The sequence below is a fragment of the Dermochelys coriacea genome, chromosome 1 (genome assembly GCF_009764565.3).
Source record: "Dermochelys coriacea isolate rDerCor1 chromosome 1, rDerCor1.pri.v4, whole genome shotgun sequence".
Classification (NCBI taxonomy): Eukaryota; Metazoa; Chordata; order Testudines; family Dermochelyidae; genus Dermochelys; species Dermochelys coriacea.
Window position 1 is genome coordinate 1,817,859 of NC_050068.2, and position 19,111 is coordinate 1,836,969.

At 44.7% G+C, this 19,111-nt stretch overlaps 1 protein-coding gene and 1 pseudogene across 2 annotated transcripts; both read left to right on the top strand.

Annotated features, from left to right (window-relative positions):
- The first annotated feature begins 1,293 nt into the window (after nt 1–1,293).
- Nucleotides 1,294–9,593, top strand: LOC119862087 (olfactory receptor 52E2-like). Of its 2 annotated transcripts, XM_038418070.1 has the most exons (2): nt 1,294–1,318; nt 8,668–9,593. In XM_038418070.1, the coding sequence occupies exons 1-2, from the start codon at nt 1,294–1,296 to the stop codon at nt 9,591–9,593; spliced, it is 951 nt and encodes a 316-aa protein (XP_038273998.1). The 2 variants fall into 2 exon arrangements, with proteins under 2 accessions (XP_038273998.1, XP_038274008.1); XM_038418080.1 differs by lacking the exon at nt 1,294–1,318 and having other exon boundaries at nt 8,646–9,593.
- A 7,576-nt stretch (nt 9,594–17,169) lies between these two features.
- On the top strand, nt 17,170–18,122 carry LOC119841854 (annotated as a pseudogene).
- Nucleotides 18,123–19,111: the final 989 nt, after the last annotated feature.

Here is a 19,111-nt window from a genome sequence, read left to right on the forward strand (position 1 = left end):
TTGCTCCAATAATATCTGTGTCAAGGAGTTCCACAGGCCAAATATGTATTATGTAAACAATTTTCTTTTATCAGTATTGTATGTTCGGGCTTTCAGTGTAACTGAATATTCTCTTGTTTGTCTATTATGAGACACAGGAAATATAAATGCTTGTTCTACTTTTGTTATTGATATATTCATAGAATGTCAAGCTAGAAAAGACCATTAGATCATCCTGTCTGAATTCCTGGAAAATGCAGGCCATTAAATGTCATACGGTTACCCCTGTATTGAAATCCATAATTTGTGTTTGACTAAAGCCTGGTGTACACAATGATATTATGGCATACAATCACAGATCCACAGGATGAGAAGAGACTGCAAGGGTCAGCGAGCCTAATCTCCTGTCAAGATGCAGAATTTGTTGCATCTAAACCATCCCAGTTAGATGACTATCCAGTCTTCTTTGGAAAACCCACACTGAAGGAACTTCCATGACCTACCGGGCATCTGTTCTACTATCCTCCAGTTCTTACAGTTATGGAGTTTCTCCTGAGATTTCACCAAAATCTGCTGTGCTATGTTGAAACCCCTGTCTTTTTTATAAGATAAATAGATGAAGCTCTTTATGTCTCTCTCCTGCTGTCAGGCATTTTGTCCAGTCTCCAATCATTTTTGTGTCTCTTTTCTACAACCTCTCCAATTTTTCAACATCATTTTTGAAATGTGGACCCGAGAACTGGATGCAGTTGGTGCCATCAGTGCCATGTGCAGAGGTAAAATCCCTCCCATGCTCCAACTCACCATTCCCCTGATTGTGTGTCCAAGGATCACATCAGCCCTTTTGACCACAGCATTGAATTGGAAGCTCATGAGTTGGTTGTCCATTAAAACCCTTAAATCCTTTCAGGGTCCCTGACTTCCATAATACTATGCTCTAGTCTGTTTCACACTATAAAAATATTTTATTTGCACGGGCCCAGCTCACCAAATGCTTCAGATCAATTGTTATGCCTGCCCTGGAGTCCTCATTGTAACCACTCTGCCAATCTTTGAGTCATCCGTAAAATGTATCTGTCATGATTTCCTATTTGCTTCCAGATGCTTGATGAAAATATTGAATATCATTGGGCCTAGGACTGATCCCTGGAGAACCGCACTAACCACAGCTCCACTCACTGATGATGGCCCATTGACAAATGTCTTCTGAGATCTGTCAGTTAGTCCAGTTAGTCCATTTACCCTATACACTACTGATATTGTATATTGTGCATTTTTAACTGAATATTCTCCCCTAGTAAATCAAATGCTTCAATGAAATCAATGTCTGTTTTCCATAAACCATGTTGTTGACTGGCATTACTTATATTCCTCATCTTTTTTGGAACTAATTCCTTAGCAGCTTTACCATTGTTTACTAACATTGTCAAATCTGTTTTTTTAAACTTTCCTTTTATTTTTCAAAGTAGCAGCCGTGTTAGTCTGTATTCGCAAAAAGAAAAGGAGTACCTGTGGCACCTTAGAGACTAACAAATTTATTTGAGCGTAAGCTGTACTGTAACCTATATGAGGGGGCTGATGAAGGCTGAGGAACCCTGGGATGACATTTTCTATGCTTGTGGTCTCCAACACCTGATCCATATCATGGGATACCACAAGATGTGGAGTAAGGATATTTGAAGCTGAGCCCAGAAACTACCCCTATTACCTGTGTCAGTTTTGGCAGTTTTCTTGCTAGGGACACATTACAAGAGTGAAAGACCAGCAAACTCTGAAGTGAACATACCACGGAATGCCACTATACAGTCATCGATCATTTGGACACCAAAAGATTCTGGTGGCATTGCAAGACTGCCAGGGATGGACATAAGCCAAACAGAAAACCTGATGACCTTCAGCACTTTCCCAGAGATTGATCCAGGCAATGCTTGGTTTGCAAGGATGCTTTGTTTGCAAGAATGCTACTTTCCTTTGGGGTTTGCCAAAAAAGATCTTGATAGTAACTGACGGGATTAATGGCTCCCCAGATACTGAGGGAAAAGGTCTGTTGATCCAGTAATGTGTGTGAGGCTAAGGTCTGAAAAACAGAAGTGCAGGTGATGTTTGCTGAACAAGGAAAGTGGGGGACATTTTCAGGGGGTCATGAATTATATGTGTGATGGGTAGCAGGGAAACACTCTCTTATTTTCCTTTGCTCTTTACCTCATCTTGCTTTTCTCCTGTGGTACAGACCAGAATGTAGTCATTTCGGAATATAGATGTATGTTTTATACAAAAATAAAAATTTAGATCTTTCAGAGCTCTATTTCTATAGATATATTACTATGATACTCTGTACCCCAAAGCAAAACCCTGGAACCTCCATATTCCATGAACACAGTGAACATAATGGGTCATGGAAGAAGCTTATCGCCACTTAATGAACTGTCCTGTGAACATGTAAGCTAGAGTAGGGTAATAGCTCCTACTATGATTCATTGACGCATGCAAGGGCATGTAAAGACTGGGATTTTTCATTTTGGAAAAGAGATGACTAAGGGGGGATATGATTGAGGTCTATAAAATCATGACTAATGTAGAGAAAGTAGATAAGGGATTGCTATTTACTCCTCATAACACAAGAACTAGGGGATTCTTGGAGGATTGGACCAAAAGAAATCTAATGAGGTTCAACAAGGACTAGTGCAGAGTCCTGAACATAGGATGGAAGAATCCCATGCACTGCTACTGACTGGGGACCGACTGATTAAGCAGCAGTTCTGCAGGAAAGAACCTGGGGGTTACAGTGGATAAGAAGCTGGATATGAATCAGCAGCGTGCCCTTGTTGCCAAGAAGGCCAATGGCATACTGGGCTGTATTAGTAGGAGCATTGCCAGCAGATCTAAGAAAGTGATTCTTCCCCTCTATTCAGCACTGATGAGGCCACAACTGGAGTACTGTGTCCAGTTTTCATCTCCCTACTACAGAAAAGATGCGGACAAATTGGAGAGAGTCCATCGGAGGGCAACAAAAATGATTAGGGGACTGAGGCACATGTCTTATGAGGAGAGGCTGAAGAAACTGGGGTTATTTAGTCTGCAGAAGAGAAGAATAAGGGGGGATTTGATAGCAGCCTTCAAGTACATGAAGGGGGGTTCCAAAGAGGATGGAGATGGCTGTTCTCAGTGGTGGCAGATGACAGAACAAGGAGCAATGGTCTCAAGTTGCAGTGGGGAAGGTCTAGGTTGGATATTAGGAAACACTGTTTCACTATGAGGGTGGTGAAGCACTGGAATGGGTTACCTAAGAAGATGGTGGAATCTCCATTCTTAGAGGTTTTAAGGCCCATCTTGACAAAGCCTTGGCTGGGATGATTTCTTGGGGTTGGTCCTGCTTTGAGCTGGGGATTGGACTGGATGACCTCCTGAGGTCTCTTCCAACCCTAATATTCTGTGATTCTATGATTCTACATGGAATGCCACTACATGGCCAGTGATCGCTGCTCAAATATATAACCAGACCTCCTTAAGCACCTTCCTAAGGATAGATCCAGATAGTGCTTGGTTTGCAAGGAGGCTATCCTCTTTTGGGATTTGCCATGAAGATGGAGATGGTGACCTATGGGATGAATGGCTCTGAAGATTCTGTTTCAAAAGGTCCCGTGTTCCAGTAATGTGTGTGAGGCTAAGGTCTGAAAAACAGCAAGCTCAGGTGACACTTGCTGAACAACGAATATGAGACGGACATTTAAAAAAGGTCACTTATTGCATCTGTGATGGGTAGCATTGAAATCATTCTTATGTTTTCCATTTATCTATACTTTGACTTGTTTTTCTTTGTCGTAGAGACCAGAATGCAGTCTTTTCCAGGACATGGATTTATGTTTTATATAAAAATACAAAATTAGATCTCACAGAGCTCTCGTTTTATTGATATATTGCTGTGATATGCTGTAGCCCAAAGCAACACCCTGGCACCCCAGATTCACCTGTGTTTTAAATTGCAACAAATCTTGTCCAAAATCTGTCATGTGAAGTGTCAGTGGAAAAGTTAGGATTTGCTGAATATGCTAACCCCATCTGTATGCATGTACCATTTTTGTATCTGATATTATGTATATTGACTATGGCTCTGTATTTCAAATGTGTCTGCTCCTTTGGTAACTGCCACAAGATACTTTACATCCACTCTAGCCAGCATATTGTGGATGAACCATTCAAAGTATTGTCCCATTAAGAAACACAATAAGCATCTGAAGAAGCCTTTACATACCGGGTGGATTTTCCTTTGACTGTTCTAGTCAGGATATGGGAATAGCCCCTGCTATGACACATCAGAGCATGCAAGGGTCTGTGACCAGCTCATGGGACACTGGATTCCCTCTTGTGCCTGACCTTATCCACTAAGTGTGCTGCGGGCTTTGTTTTGGCATGGCAGAAGTTATAACAGGGAAAATCAACATCATCACTTTGCTGCATTCCCTGAGAACTCAGCTCCTTGAAACATCGTTGGAACAAAGGACTGAACTGGGGCTGTGGTCCCAGGCTGAAGGGATTTCTAGCCTGGATATGAAAGATGGGTGGACTGTTTGTACCATCAGGGTGAGACACACCTTGATTCAAATCCTGTCTAGTGTATCAAACTTAGATTGCAATTTTATTTATTTCATAGATAGCCAACTTTGATCTGTTCTCTATTACTTATAAACACTTAAAATCCATATTTTCATAGTTTTTATTATTAATTATTATTACTACTATTATTAATTATTATTATTATTACCTATACCAGTGTGTTTGAAAAGCAAAAGGGAAATCTGCTCAGGAACCAGGGCTGGTGAATTGTCCTCTCCTCACTGAGGAAGATGGGGAGTGGGCAATAAACTTACATCCATCAGGCTTCTGACCAGGGCAAGACTATACAGCTCTGGGGTCCTCAGCTGGGAGCTTGAAGGAACTGGCTTCAGACTCTCTATTGTTGGTTCATGTGTGGCTAGTGAAAGCATTCATGTACCTGCAGCTGGGTGTGTCCCTCTCTGTGTATGGCTGTGTAAATGCAAGACCTGCAGATGATTACAGCTTGTCACAGCCTCATGTGTGAGAGGGGGCCAAGATTGCTATGCCAGGGGGTTTAGCAGTACCCCAGTTCCAGGTTCCACCCCAGGAAAGTCCATCACACACACCCAATGAACAGGCCCGGCTAGACTGCGGGTCTATTTCCTTCTTGTCATGCACTCAGTTATTGATGGAAAGTCAGTGGTTATGGAAGGGAGAACAGGACACCTGGGTTCTTTCTGTCATTCTCTTTTGACCTCAGCCAAGTCATGTTTCCCGTTGTTTTAATTTTCCTATAATAGGGATGTGTTCATAATGACTTTCCTTTGCTAGGTGTTTTCAAGATCCTTCAATGAAAGGTGATGCAAAGTATTGTGATAGTTACTGTGACTAAATGGGAATGTTCTTAATGTTTTCTCTGGCTACTGTGTGAATGTCTCAGTTTCCCCTATGTATTTCTTAAGTATCTAGGTGGTGAGATAGGGGTGTGTGATTGTTGCAGAGCCCTAGAGGGCTAGTGTGATGCCATCTGCACAGAAAATTGCTGACACCCTGTCCCCTGGCAATTAATGGCCTGGGCCCCTCCCCTGCAAGGTGCCAACTGAAGGTGTTGTGGAACAAAGAGATTAGGTGGCCTCCTATCCCGGGAAAGAGACAAAGTCCAGAAGAGGGGCTGAAGGGAGTTTCATTTTGGAGCTGGCTGGGGAGATGGGGGTGGAGGAAATAAAGAGGCCCAGAGCCGGTCTGGGCTCCCCATCCCTCTTCTGTTTTACTGGCTGGCTGAGAATCATGGTGAATCGCAGGAAGTTGGGGGGCGGTGAAGGGCCCTGACTCCCTCACACTCTGTGACAGTTACTGATGAGAATTACTCATCTCTGATACCGTAGTGATTGCCCCATGTGTCTCCAGGAAGTATTCATGTCTCCCCTCATCCTTCTCCAGATATCTCTGTCTATTATCTACACATCCATGCTGGGCATGTACAAGGTGCCAGATCCAATAAAGAGCTAGGCATTATCCCTAGTTTTCTTAATAATAAACTATCATTTTTAAATATACAAACAAATGCAAAGAGCCAATTCCTCTGTGAGCCAGAGTTCTCATTTTCCTTAGGGAAGTTCCTTTAATTAATGTTTACTTCTAAAACAGGATAAAGATTCCAGAAACACAGACAGGCTGGTCTCCAGCTTATCTCAGAATCTCGTGTATCCACTAGAGACTGAGCGAATCCCACTGGGATTGTACAGAGCTATATTATAAACCGTGAACACTCCTGTGTTGACTCGCGGTGTAGGATGCTGCCACAGATGCTGGAATGAGAGAGGTGTGGGACACGGCTACTGGAGGGGGATTCCCAGAGAAGACGCTTCCGTCTCAGAATTCGCAGGTACCCATCTCTTGCTGAGGAGCTCACCTGCTCGACAAACACCGTGCAACATGGGCATCATAGGATAGAGTGTAAGTCTGGGGTCCTTTCTGATCTTCACAGCCATTAAACATCCCAAGGACTTGCCAGAAGGTGTGAGTTTGCTCCAGTATCACTGGCCAAAATACCATTCCTTTCTGTGCACCCCCGCCTGACCCAGCTGATGGCCTCCAGCCCCCAGATGACTGCATTTCAGTCGCACAGGGGACCCTTCATGTTTAAAGGTGTTAGTACATGTCAAATAATGTCACCTCCTCTTCTTGCATCTCAGGGTTCTGTCTGTCAATGGAGATGGAGAGGCGGTAGAGGAGGAGATTGTTACCTGATTTTACCTGCTGGAAAGCATGGAGGTACTAGGAATCCTAACTGAAAAAAATATAAAAATTATTCAACACGAGTAAGACATTTTCTCTCCTAGCTTTATTCGAGAAGTTGGCTAAACTGTTATACCTGAAACTTTTTTTAAAAAAAAAACAACCCTATGCAGCTGGAAGTAGACACCCAGCGTGGCAAATTTCAGTCCAAACCATTAAAGTCTGGCAAACTTATAAGCAACTGAAAATCTGGTCTTCTAATTGCAGGTGTCAGACAGCCTTAACTAGTGGTGCTGCCACCTAAAATACCCAATCCATTTGTGAATCCCATTCAGCTATGCACTTTGCTCCAATAATCATAGAATCATAGAAGATAAAGATTGGAAGAGATCACAAGAGGTCATCTAGTCCAAATCCTGCTCAAAGCAGGACCAATGCCAACTAAATCATCCCAGACAGGGCTTTGTCAAGCTGAGCTTTGTCAAGATAACCCATTCCAGTACTTCACCACCCTTCTAGTGAAACAGTGTTTCCTAATATCTAACCTAGGCCTCCCCCACTGCAATTTGAGACTATTGCTCCTTGTTCTGTTATCTGCCACCCCTGAGAACAGCTGAGCTCCATCCTCTTTGGAACCCCCCTTCAGGTAGTTGAAGGCTGCTATCAAATCCTCCCCTCACTCTTCTCTTCTGCAGTCTAAACAATCCCAGTTTCCTCAGCATCTCTGCATAAGTCATTATTCACTAGGAGGGTGGTGAAGCACTGGAGAACATATCCAAAGCTTTGCTAAAATCAAAGTATCATCTGCACCGCTTTTGCTATATTTACAGATGCAGTTATCTCATCAAAGAAGGCAACCAGGTTGGTAAGGCATCCAAATATTGCATCAGCCCTTTTTGCCACAGCATCGCGCTCGGATCTCATGATGTCCATGGTGACCCCAAAATCCTTTTCAGGGTCCCTGTGTTCCATAATGCAGTGCCCATGTCTTTGGGTTGGACTTGCATTCCCTTTTTTAGAGGATAACTTTTCATTTGACTGTTTTAAAACATATTGTGTGTTTTGTGTGTTTTGTGTGTTTGTGGCCCAGCTCAACAAACACTCCAGATAAATCATTAATACTGCATTGGCCTCCTCCTTGTATCCACTCTGCCGATCTTTGGGTCATCGCAAATGTTATCTGCAATGATTTTCTTTTTTGCTCCCAGGTCATTGATTACAATATTGAATAGCATCTGGCCTAAAACTGATCCATGTAGAACCCCAGTGGACATATCTCCTTTTGCTGACAATGGTCCATTGACAACTGCTTTCTGAGATCTATCAGTTAACCAGTTTTTTGTCCATTTTACATGTACTTTATTGATACTTTACAGTGTTTATTTTTTATCAGACTGTTTTCCGTGCCCAAACAAATGTCTTCAGAAATCAAAGTCTATTGCATCTCCGTGGTTCCCTTGATCAACAATATGTGTACTCACATTAATGGATGAAATGGGGTTCATTTGATAAGACTGGTTTTCCATAAACCCCATTTTTGGCTAGTATTAATTATATTCCTCGGCTTTTTTTTTCAAATAATCCATCTTTTCCATTGTTCTTTAATCTTGTCATTTCTTTTAACTTTCCCTTTATTATTTTAATACTATACGTTTAACTCAGTACTCTCCTGTATTTTTTTTTCTCACTCTGCTGCGCCTGATTTTGTATTTCTGGTTCAAAATGAGATGTGTTTTTGATCTGTCATTAAGTATTTCTAGTGTTCATAACTATAAGGTTGTACTATAGATACTGTTTAACACCCTTCTTGGCCGCTGATTGACTGGAACGAATTTCAGCACTGCAGGTGACGTGAATACCTCATACTGCTTCTTTCCATGTCAGATTCCTCCATGTCTGATTCCAACACAACCGACTTCACCAACCCCTCCAGCCTCATCCTGATGGGCATTCCTGGCATTGAAACGGTCCATGTCTGGATCTCCATTCCTTTCTGCACCATGTACGTCATAGCCATCTTGGGGAACTTCACCATCCTGTTCATTGTGAAGAGGGAGCCAAGCCTCCATGGACCTATGTACTATTTCCTCTGCATGCTGGCTGTTAGTGACCTGGTCATGTCCACATCCACCTTACCCAAAACACTGGGCATCTACTGGTTCAATTCCAGGGAGATCGATTTCAGTGCCTGCCTCACCCAGATGTACTTCATTCATTCCTTCTCAGTGATGGAGTCTGGGATCCTTGTGGCCATGGCTTTTGATCGCTATGTGGCCATCTGTGATCCCCTGAGACATTCCACCATCCTGACACACCCCGTGGTGGCCAAGATTGGCCTGGCTTTCATGCTCCGCGGTGGCTTGCTCATACTACCATATCCCTTGCTGGCGAGGAGCTGGCCATATTGCAGGACCAATGTCATTCCCCATACGTACTGTGAGCACATGGCTGTGGTGAAACTGGCCTGCGCTGACATCCGCATCAGTAGTTACTACAGCCTCTTTGTGGCACTCTCTGTGACCAGTCTGGATATATTTTTAATTGTTGTGTCATATATTCAGATCCTAAGGGCCATATTCAGTCTCCCCACAAAGGATGCCCGGCTCAAGATCTTTGGGACTTGCAGCTCACACCTCTGTGTCATCTTAGCCTTTCATATCCCACGTCTCTTCTCCTTTCTCACACACCGATTTGGTCAGAATGTGCCCCTTCATTTCCGTGTTCTCATTGCCAATGTGTACCTCCTGGTGCCCCCCATGCTAAACCCCATCATCTATGGGGTGAGGACCAAACAGATCCGGGGCAGGCTGATTCGGCTTTTTACTCATAAAAGGACTTAAAAGTTTTCTCCTGGTGCTCTGGCTCTCAGATCAGGCTCCCTGCAGAGCTGGCTGGTAACATGGTGCTGGACCCTCTTTTCTGAGTCACTTATGAGACAGTCTTACTGACAGTGTTGTGTCAGTGTGACAAACTGAGGAATCAGTCTGTGTACAGCTCCTTAACTCGGAGGGTTACTACCTTTCTAATTGCTGGTAACTGGACCGTGGAGGCCCTGCCTTCTCTCCTGACTCTTCCCCAAGGTCCCACCACTGTTGCTTCTTTCTCTCATCCCTCTGTCACTCCCTGGATCATTTCCACCTCTCTCCCCCCACCCTAGTGGAGCTCCTTCTGCTCCAGCTTTGGACAGGGACTGCTGCAGCCTTAGAAGGAGCCTGCAGTTTGTGCAGCAAGGAGGTGGTGACAGGGCAATCAGAAGCAGAGAGGGAAGCCAGGAAGCCATATAAAAGCAGCTGAGGTTTGGAAATAGAGTTATGAAGCAGGCAGGTGAGATTGTGCATCATACAGTTTGTGGGCCCTAAAGCTCAGCTACACAATCCTGAGGGAAGGGGGAAGCTTGTTTGGCTTATTTCTTTAACTTTCTGTTCCCTTTTGTTCCTCCTGACTGGGGACCTGTAGCATCCCCTGTAGCCTGCAATGGGAATGGTCTGGGAGCCCTTTGCCCTGAGGCTGGCCTCAGGGGAAGGGCAAGGGATCAGCTTTGAAGCTAGGAGAACAGCTGAGAGAGGCAGAAGGATAAGCCCCATGTTAGCTGGGAAGGCAGGATGCTGGGCAGAGTCCGGGGTGACTTTGGTAGCTCATAGGGAGGGAGATAAACAGCACATCTGCCATTAGCCAGCTTTTTACACATGTACACGACATCTTATCTGGAACTACAGGGCCCCCCGTTGCCCAGGGGCTGAAGCTGAACAGTGAAGCTGAGTCAAACATGTGCTCCTCATGTTGCTTTTTCTCACTTCATCTCGCAATTCTTTAGCTTGTCTGCTAGCAGCGTTCTCCCCATGTCATGGATGGACTGAATCATGCAACAATAAATTGATTTACCTAAGGCCACACAATGAGTTGGTGCCAGAGCTGAAAATAGGAACCAGGAGTCCTGAACCCCCAACACCATTACTGTGGCTATGAACTGCCATTGCTCTTTGTTAAAGGGATTTCCCTTCACCCCCCTCCCACCCGGTTCTCGTCACGCAGACAGAAAGCAGCAGCCTGAAGTGCAGGCAATGCAATGTTTATTGGGGTTAGTTCCAAGCAAACATATCCAGAGCTCTACACGCCAGAGTCTGTTTCCCAGGGTTCTGCTCCCAGTTTTGATGCCTTGGACTGTTTACCCAGCTCTGATCCTGCAAAGCCTGGTCTGTGTCCCTATTGCCCATTCCCCATTCCCATCTCCTCCTGCCCTTCCTCAGCAGGTCCCAAATATACCAGCAATGCACGCCCTCTGTCTAACTTGTACAACTTATTGACATGTTGCATTTGGAGGGTTGTGAGTCTAGTGTTGTCATCGCACCTCCTTTGTATCTCATGGGAGGGATGAGGAGTGAGGTTGTGTTGCGGTCAGGGACAGGCATTTCTTTGGCCTTTTAGTGTTTTATACCTTCTCTCCCATATTCCCTTGCCCCTCCCAACTGGTTGCTTGGCCTTGACTTGAAAGAAGAGCCAGGCAGCATTCCAGTGTGTGCTCATATATTCCATTCCAACCTACCCTGTAACCCTTTAGTGCCATCTCTTAACTCTTTTCACCCCCTTTGCTTGTGGGCATGTCATAAATATAAAGGGAAAGTAACCACTTTTCTGTATACAGAACTATAAAATCCCTCCTGGCTAGAGGCAAAACCCTTTCACCTGTAAAGGGTTCAGAAGCTAAGGTAACCTCGCTGGCACCTGACCAAAATGACCAATGAGGGGACAAGATACTTTCAAAGGTGGAGGGGGGTGAACAGGAATGGAGTCTTAGAACTTTTAGTAAGTAAACTAACTAGAAATGCGTTAGATTTCCTTTTGTTTAAATGGCTGGTAAATAAGCTGTGCTGAATGGAGTGTATATTCCTGTTTTTGTGTCTTTTTGTAATTTAAGGTTTTACCTAGGGGGATTCTCTATGTTTTGAATCTAATTACCCTGTAAGGTATTTACCATCCTGGTTTTACAGAGGTGATTCTTTTACTTTTTCTTTAATAAAAATTGTTCTTTTAAGATCCCGATTGCTTTTTCATTGTTCTTAAGATCCAAGGGTTTGGGTCTGTGGATCCAAGGGTTTGGGTCTGTGTTCACCTATGCAAATTGGTGAGGATTTTTATCAAGCCTTCCTCAGGAAAGGGGGGGTAGGGCTTGGAGGGATATTTGCGGGGGGAGATGTCTCCAAGTAGGCTCTTTCCTTGTTCTTTGTTTAAATTACTTGGTGGTGGCAGCATAGGGTTCAAGGACAAGGCAAAGTTTGTACCTTGAGGAAGTTTTTAACCTAAGCTTGTAAGAATAAGCTTAGGGGGTCTTTCATGTAGGTCCCCACATCTGTACCAAACACTGGCTGGAATTCTACATAATGCATAGAGCCCAAGGATGTGCTGCAGGGTATCAAATCAATGCAGTGTGTGATTCTATAGCCCTGATTTGAGCCTTTTGGTAGCAGCACACTAGAAATAATAAATACTCTTCATTTAATGCCTGTAGAGGTTGTGGTTCAGAGTGAGGAAGTGACTCTGGTCACGCAGTGACAAGGTCACCCAGCGAATCCATGGCAGAGCTGGGATTCTTTGCTCCCAGCTCACTGGTCCCTGATGATTATCTCCTGTTCAATGACTTGAGCCAACTCCTCAGCTGGTGTAAGTGGGTGCAGCCCCATTGAAATCAGGGGAAATTCCCTCAATAGAGAACACCACACCTCTGTGCTGGTGCACGGACTGTACGAGCCAGATCTGAGAGACACTAAGCAATGGATTGGCAGCTAGGGACTCATGGGAGATGTTCCTGGCTCAAGACACTTCCCCTTCTGCTGCCTCAGTTTTTCCATTTGTAAAAGGGGGATACCTCCTGGGAGTAGTGAGCAATAGTCTTTAAAGTACCTATCTGTGATGTCTATGTGACACCGTGCTTCATTGGGACACAGCAGAGGATGCCAAATTCAGGACAAACAGCTGAGAAATGGGGAAGACTCACCCCAGAGTGGTGGTTATTCATTCTATCACTAGATTATACCAAGCCAGTAACACATGTAAACTTCTGTTGCATCACACTGGGTAACTAGAAGCCAAAATGCAGTCTCCTTAGGCATCCCAGCCCTTGGCTCACCACTCGAACACTGGACACCATGATGAGCAGCTAGTGAAAACCAATTTCACCACATATAGAGTCCTTCTATTCTCAAGAGATCAGCCATTTAGCCAGGCCAATATATGACTCAGATTTACCCAGTAATGACACTAAACACTTAAGATTAAGTATCTCCCAGTCCCTCCACTCTTGGGGTCTGTGTCTATCTGGTCTCTTTTACTATGACCACCTGGGTCTCGGCCTCTTGTAGGCCCCACTCTGTCTGGGTTTCTTGGCTGAAGATTTTCCCAGTGACGGTCTGGGTCCTGACTTTGTGCAGGGGCCAGTCTGTCCCGGGTACTGTCTTCGCCACTTCCTTCAGTGTTAGTCCTTCTGGGCCCACAGGTACCTTCTCCGGCAGCCTCTTTGTTCCCCTGACGGGGCAGTGCCACCAAATGTGGCCTGGCATCTGGCAGCTCCGGCAGGCTCTCTGCCTCCTTGCTGCCCGGTCTTCTCTTGATCCGTCTGGGGTCCCATCCTCTTGCCGGGACTGACCTGGACCCTCCGCGTCAGGCTTGGGCATGTCCACTGCATGTGGTCCTGTTGCCCACAGGCCCAACAGGTCGGCAGCCGCTTGGGTTCCCTCATCCAGAAGACTGTCCTAGGGACTTGTCTTTGTCCTGGCTCGGGCTGAGGTACCCTGTCCCCACCTCAATAGGGACAGTCCCGTCTTAGACGCCCAGTTCGCCCACAGGCGTAGCAAGCCCTTCGCCTTGCCACAGGCCTCCTGGCCCTGATGCTCAGCCTCTCACGGCCTTCTTCCCATTTCCTCCAAAACTCCTGTCGGAGGAGTTGTACCAGGGCCCGCTGTTCCTCTGCCAGAGGCCCAACTGTTCATGGAGGGCCCACTGCACCTCCCATATTCCCTTTTGGGCCTCCTGGATCCCCTGCAAGTCGTCTTCCCCCTTCTGCCGGGGCGCTGGGGTCTCTGCGTAGAAAACCCCAGTGCATCCAGGATCCATTATCCCCTGCTTCCTGCTGTCCAGGCAATAGCCCCACAGTCCTTGCCCTGCCCCTTGTATGGGGGGTGGACTGCCTATGCCTGCATTCTCCACCACCTTCTAGTGAGGCGGGACTCACCGGTGCGGCGCCTCCAAGCTGGTCTTCCTGGGATTAGCTCTGCTGCCCCAGAGTTCCCCCTGCAGGATGATGTCTCACCTTCCGCTGCCCCCTGTGTCCCTCCCAGACCCCAGTGCCCCTCTACGCCAGGGTTCTGCCCTCCATAGTGGATGCCTGCCACTGGTGAAAGTCGTGTCTACACTGAAGCACTACGGCAGCTCTGCTGTAGTGTTTTAAGTGCAGACAAGCCCTCAAGCAGATCTTCCAGAAAAGAATCCAGTCTGGATCTGCAGCCATGTGAAGATGGAGAACCACTTCCCTTCACAGTTTGTTCCAATGGATAACAACCCTTAGTGCTAAACATTTGGCTAAACATTTCCATCTGGAATTTCTCTGGTTTCAGCTTTCAGCCATTCTGTCTTGCTCATCCTTTTTCCACTAGATTACAGAGTCCATTATCAGTCTTTTCCCCATGAAAGTTTCCCCTTTGTCATCTTTTTTGATAAATGACATTTTTGAAGTCTCTTTTGTCAGTCTCAAATAATTTTTATGGCTCCTTTCTCCACTCTCTCCAATTTTTCAAAATCCTTTCTGAAGTGTGGACCCCAGAACTGGATGCAGTTGGTTACACCAGTGCCACTCTCCTGTTTATGCATCCAAGGTCACATCAGCCCTTTTGGCCACAGCATCACACTGGGAGCTCACGATGAGTTGGTTGTCCACAGTAACCTGTAAATCCTTTTAAGGGTCCCTGGATTCCATAATGCAGTGTTCTAGTCTGTGGGTCGGGCCTGTATTTCCTGTTCCTAGATGATAAATTTGCATTTTAATATATTTAAACATTTTGTTTGGCTGGGCCCAGATCACTAAATTCTCCAGATCAATTGGTGATCAATTGGTATACCTGCCCTGGCCTCCTTATTGTAACCACTGTGCCAATCTTTGGGTCGGTCATAAATTTTATCTGAAGTAATTTTCTATTTGCTTCCAGATCATTTATGAAAATATTGAATAGCATCTGGCCTAGAACTCATCTCTGCAGAACCCCACTAGAAACAGCCCCACTTGCTAACAATGGCCCATTGAAAGCTGCTTTCTGAGATCTGTCAGCTAGCCAATTTTTAGTATGTTTTTATGTGTGCTCCACTGATATTGTACCCTGTTTATTTTTTATTTGAATATTTTCCTCTGTTCAATCGAATGTCTGGGAGAAATCAAAATCTATTGCATCTGCTCAGTTCCCAGGTCAGCCAAACGTACTCTCATTAAACATTGAAACTGGTTTTATTTGACAAGATCTGGTTTCCATAAACCCTATTGTTGACTGGCATTAATTATATTCATAGACTTTTTTAAACTAATCTCATACCAGCTTTTCCATTGTTTCTTATCCATGTCAAATCTTTTTTTTAAACTTTCCCTTGATTTTTTAATCTTTTACATTTAACAGACTCATGTCCTGTATTTGACTTTTCCGGTTTTCATTTTGTTTTGTTTTAGTGTTTGTTTTGGCTCTGCTGCAACCTGATTGCATATTGCTGGCTTTGAATGAGAGGTGTGGTTGATCGGTGAGTTCCTAACCCTGGTGTCTGTAACTCTAAGGTTCTACTGCAGATGCTGTTTAACATCCTCCTTGACAGCTAATGGACTGGAAAGTATTTCATCCTAATGATGAAGATGATGAGTACATCATACTGCTTCTTTCTAAATGCAGAACAAAACTATCTCTTGAACAGTGTGATGTTGCACTCTATATGACGTGATGTGATCGTGATGTTGCACTCTATACTTGAAACCACTTACAGCCTCAGAGGTAGTCTCAGCACGTCAGGTGACAGTCCCAAGGGGCCTTCTGTGGCCGAACCCGTCACAAACACATCTCCTTTTCCTGCAACATTAACAAGTTTCCTTTCTCCCTCTTGGAATTGGCCCAAACCTTTTATAGGATTTCTTTTGTTCTCAATATACTTACTAACCTCCTTTTTGTGATCCTTAGGCCTGAGAAACATGGATTTTTCCCAGATGTCTTCAACTTTCCTTTTAAGTTTTCATATCTTCTGATTTATATTACTTGTTATATGCTTCTCCTTTTTCCCCTCTTTCTTATATATGCTTTTTCCCATCTAATAGCTGCCTTCTGTTGGCCACACAATTGGGTTTTTAGCAAAAATGATCCACTTTCTTGACTCTGGAATTGTGGTTTAGCTATTATACAAACTCTGCTTAAATAACTACTAATTTTTCCTCCCAATCATTTTGCTGATAATTTACCTCAGCTTTGGGGTATTAGCCCCTTTGAAGCACTAAGTGTCTATAGATATCACTGGTTGGGAACTGGTCTCTATTTCTCCACTTGAATGTAATCAGTTCCATTCTGTTATTTTATTCTCTTCTATCATATAACCACTTCATTGTCTCTTCTCTACACTAAATAGGCCCAGACTCTTCAGTCTATGTGCATATGGCAGCTTCCCCCATTCTCATAGACCCCTCTCTGTCCCCTCTCAAAAAACCCCTCTCTGTCTGTTATATCCTTTATAGAGACTGGTTAGCCAAACTTAGCACATACCTAGAGTAGGTTATTCTCCATCCCATTACCTGGGCAACCAAACATTGCCTTTGTTTTGACCACTTCTGTGAATGAGCAGGTGTTTCCATGTTGCTGATATCAATTATGCCCAGCTCTTTTCCCTAAGGTGCGTTCTATTTGGGATGTTTCCCCTGGCAAAGCTTTCATTATTTCCTGCTGTCAGATTTTGAGCAACTGGGAGAATGGAGAACTCGCGAGAGCATGGACTCTCTGGTCTGGGTTTGATTGTATTAAGGAATAATAAGGGATAACCAGTATCCACACTTGTGTTTCCTGTTGGTGCCTTTAAAGGTTTTCCACACCACCATGTGTAGGAATTATTGATGCATGAAGCACCATCAAATGTGGAATTGGCATTAGTAGGGTCAGTTGTTCATGATTTGTTTATCTGAATAATGAAAATTTCACTTTTCAGTGTATGAAGAGCAAGCAATTGGCTTCACCCATGGGAACAGCTTCCAGTAGCTCATGCAGTGTCTCATATTAACATTGTCTCTCCATCCAGGCATTAATAATGCGACCATCACGCCAGAATCTGTTCACATACAGGATGTCAGGGGAACATGTGGTGCATTCATGAGACAACTTTCTGCCTCAGAGTTGGACAATTCTCTCATACTCGATGTCAGATTCAAACAATACAAGCGACTTCACCAACCCCTCCACCTTCATCCTGCTGGGCTTACCTAGCTTGGAGGCAGCCCATGTCTGGATCTCCATCCCCTTCTGCACCATGTATGCCATAGCCATCTTGGGGAACTTCACCATCCTGTTCATTGTGAAGATGGAGCCAAGCCTCCATGGGCAAATGTACTATTTCCTCTGCATGTTGGCTGTCACCGACCTGGACCTGGCCACATCCATCCTGCCCAAAAATTCTAGCAATCTTCTGGTTCAATTCCAGGGAGATAAATTTCAGTGCCTGTCTTACCCAGATGTACTTCATTCACTGCTTTACAGTGGTGGAGTCTGGGATCTTTGTGGCCATGGTGTATGATCGCTACATGGCCATCTGTGATCCCCTGAGACATTCCTCCACCCTGACAAACCGTATCATGGCCAAGATCAGCATAGCTGTGGTGCTGCGTGGGGGCATACTAATAATTCCCAAACCCTTCCTGGCGAGGTGGTGGTCATATTGCAGAACCAACATCATCGCCCACTCATACCGCGAGCACATGGCTGTGGTGAAGCTGGCCTGTGCCGACATCCGCATTAGTAGTTACTATGGCCTCTTTGTGGCATTCAATGTGGCTAGTCCGGATTTGTTTTTTTATCACTGTGTCCTATATCCAGATCCTCAGGGCCATATTCAGCCTACCAAGAAAGGGTGCCCGGCTCAAGACTTTTCGGACATGCAGCTCCCACCTTTGTGTCATTTCAGCCTCCTACACCCCATCTCTCTTTTGCTTCCTCACCCACCGGTTTGGCCAGAATGTGAACCTGCATTTCCATGTTCTCATGGCCAAAATGTATTTCCTGGTGCCTCCCATGCTGAGCCCCATCATCTACAGGATGAGGACCAAACAGATTTGGGACAGTCTGCTCCGGCTCTTTACTCATCAATGGGACTAAAGTTTTCTCCTGGTGCTCTGGCTTTCAGACCGAGCTCTGTGCAAAGCTGGCTGGTGACTTGGTGTTGAGCCCTCTTTTCTGAATCACTTATTGCATAGTCTGAGAGACACTGAAACTTTTCCTGACCTTAATTTGCAGTATAAGCATGAGAAACTGGGGAATCGGTCTGTGTGAAACTCACTGGGTTGCCACCTTTCTAATTACTTATAACTGGACCCCCCCAAACCCAACCCCTTGACCCACCTCTTCTACCAAGGCTCTATCCCTGCTCTCCCTCTTCCACCAAATGCCCTGCTCCTGTTGCTTGCTCCTATCTTCCCCTCTCCCATAACTGTCTTGATAATTTCCACCTTGAAAAACTCTAGTTTTTTTGGCTGATAACTTAGCAATTACGTGAAGGGGCACTATACCTAAAGTATATATCAATGAAAAAAATAGACCTACTCAATTCCAATACTAATATGTTCTGATGTTTTGCGGCAAGTCACTTAAGGGATCCTGGTTAGGTTAAAATTTAAATGTATATTCAAACTTTGTTACTAAGTCTGTGAAGAGTGAGATGGTGTCAAGACTTATGGTTTTTTTCTCAGCTCTGGCAGGCAAGTGGGGTATATTAGGTTACATCAAGAACCTCAGAATGGCCATAATGGGTAAGACCAATGGTGCATCTAGACCAGTATCCTATCTTCTGACACTGGACAATGCCACGTGCTTCAGAGGGAATGAACAGAACAGGGCAATCATCAAGTGATCCATGCCCTGTCTCCCACTCTCAGCTTCTAGCAAAGAGAAAAGACACCGTCCCTGCCCATCCTGGCTAATAGCCATTGATGGACCTATTCTCCATGAATTTTTCTAGTTCCTACTGAAACCTTGTTATTGTTTTGGCCTTCACAATATCTCCTGACAAATAGTTTCACAGGTTGACTGTGAAGAAATACTTTCTTTTGTTTCTTCTAAATCTGCTGCCTATTAAATTAGTTGGGTGA

What these genes read in the sequence shown, in the direction of transcription:
- LOC119862087 (XM_038418070.1), top strand. Translation starts at nt 1,294, where the DNA reads ATGAAATCAATGTCTGTTTTCCATA. An exon ending in ATCAATGTCTGTTTTCCATA is followed by an intron (nt 1,319 to 8,667) that starts AACCATGTTGTT and finishes CCAACACAACCG; the next exon opens with ACTTCACCAACCCCTCCAGC.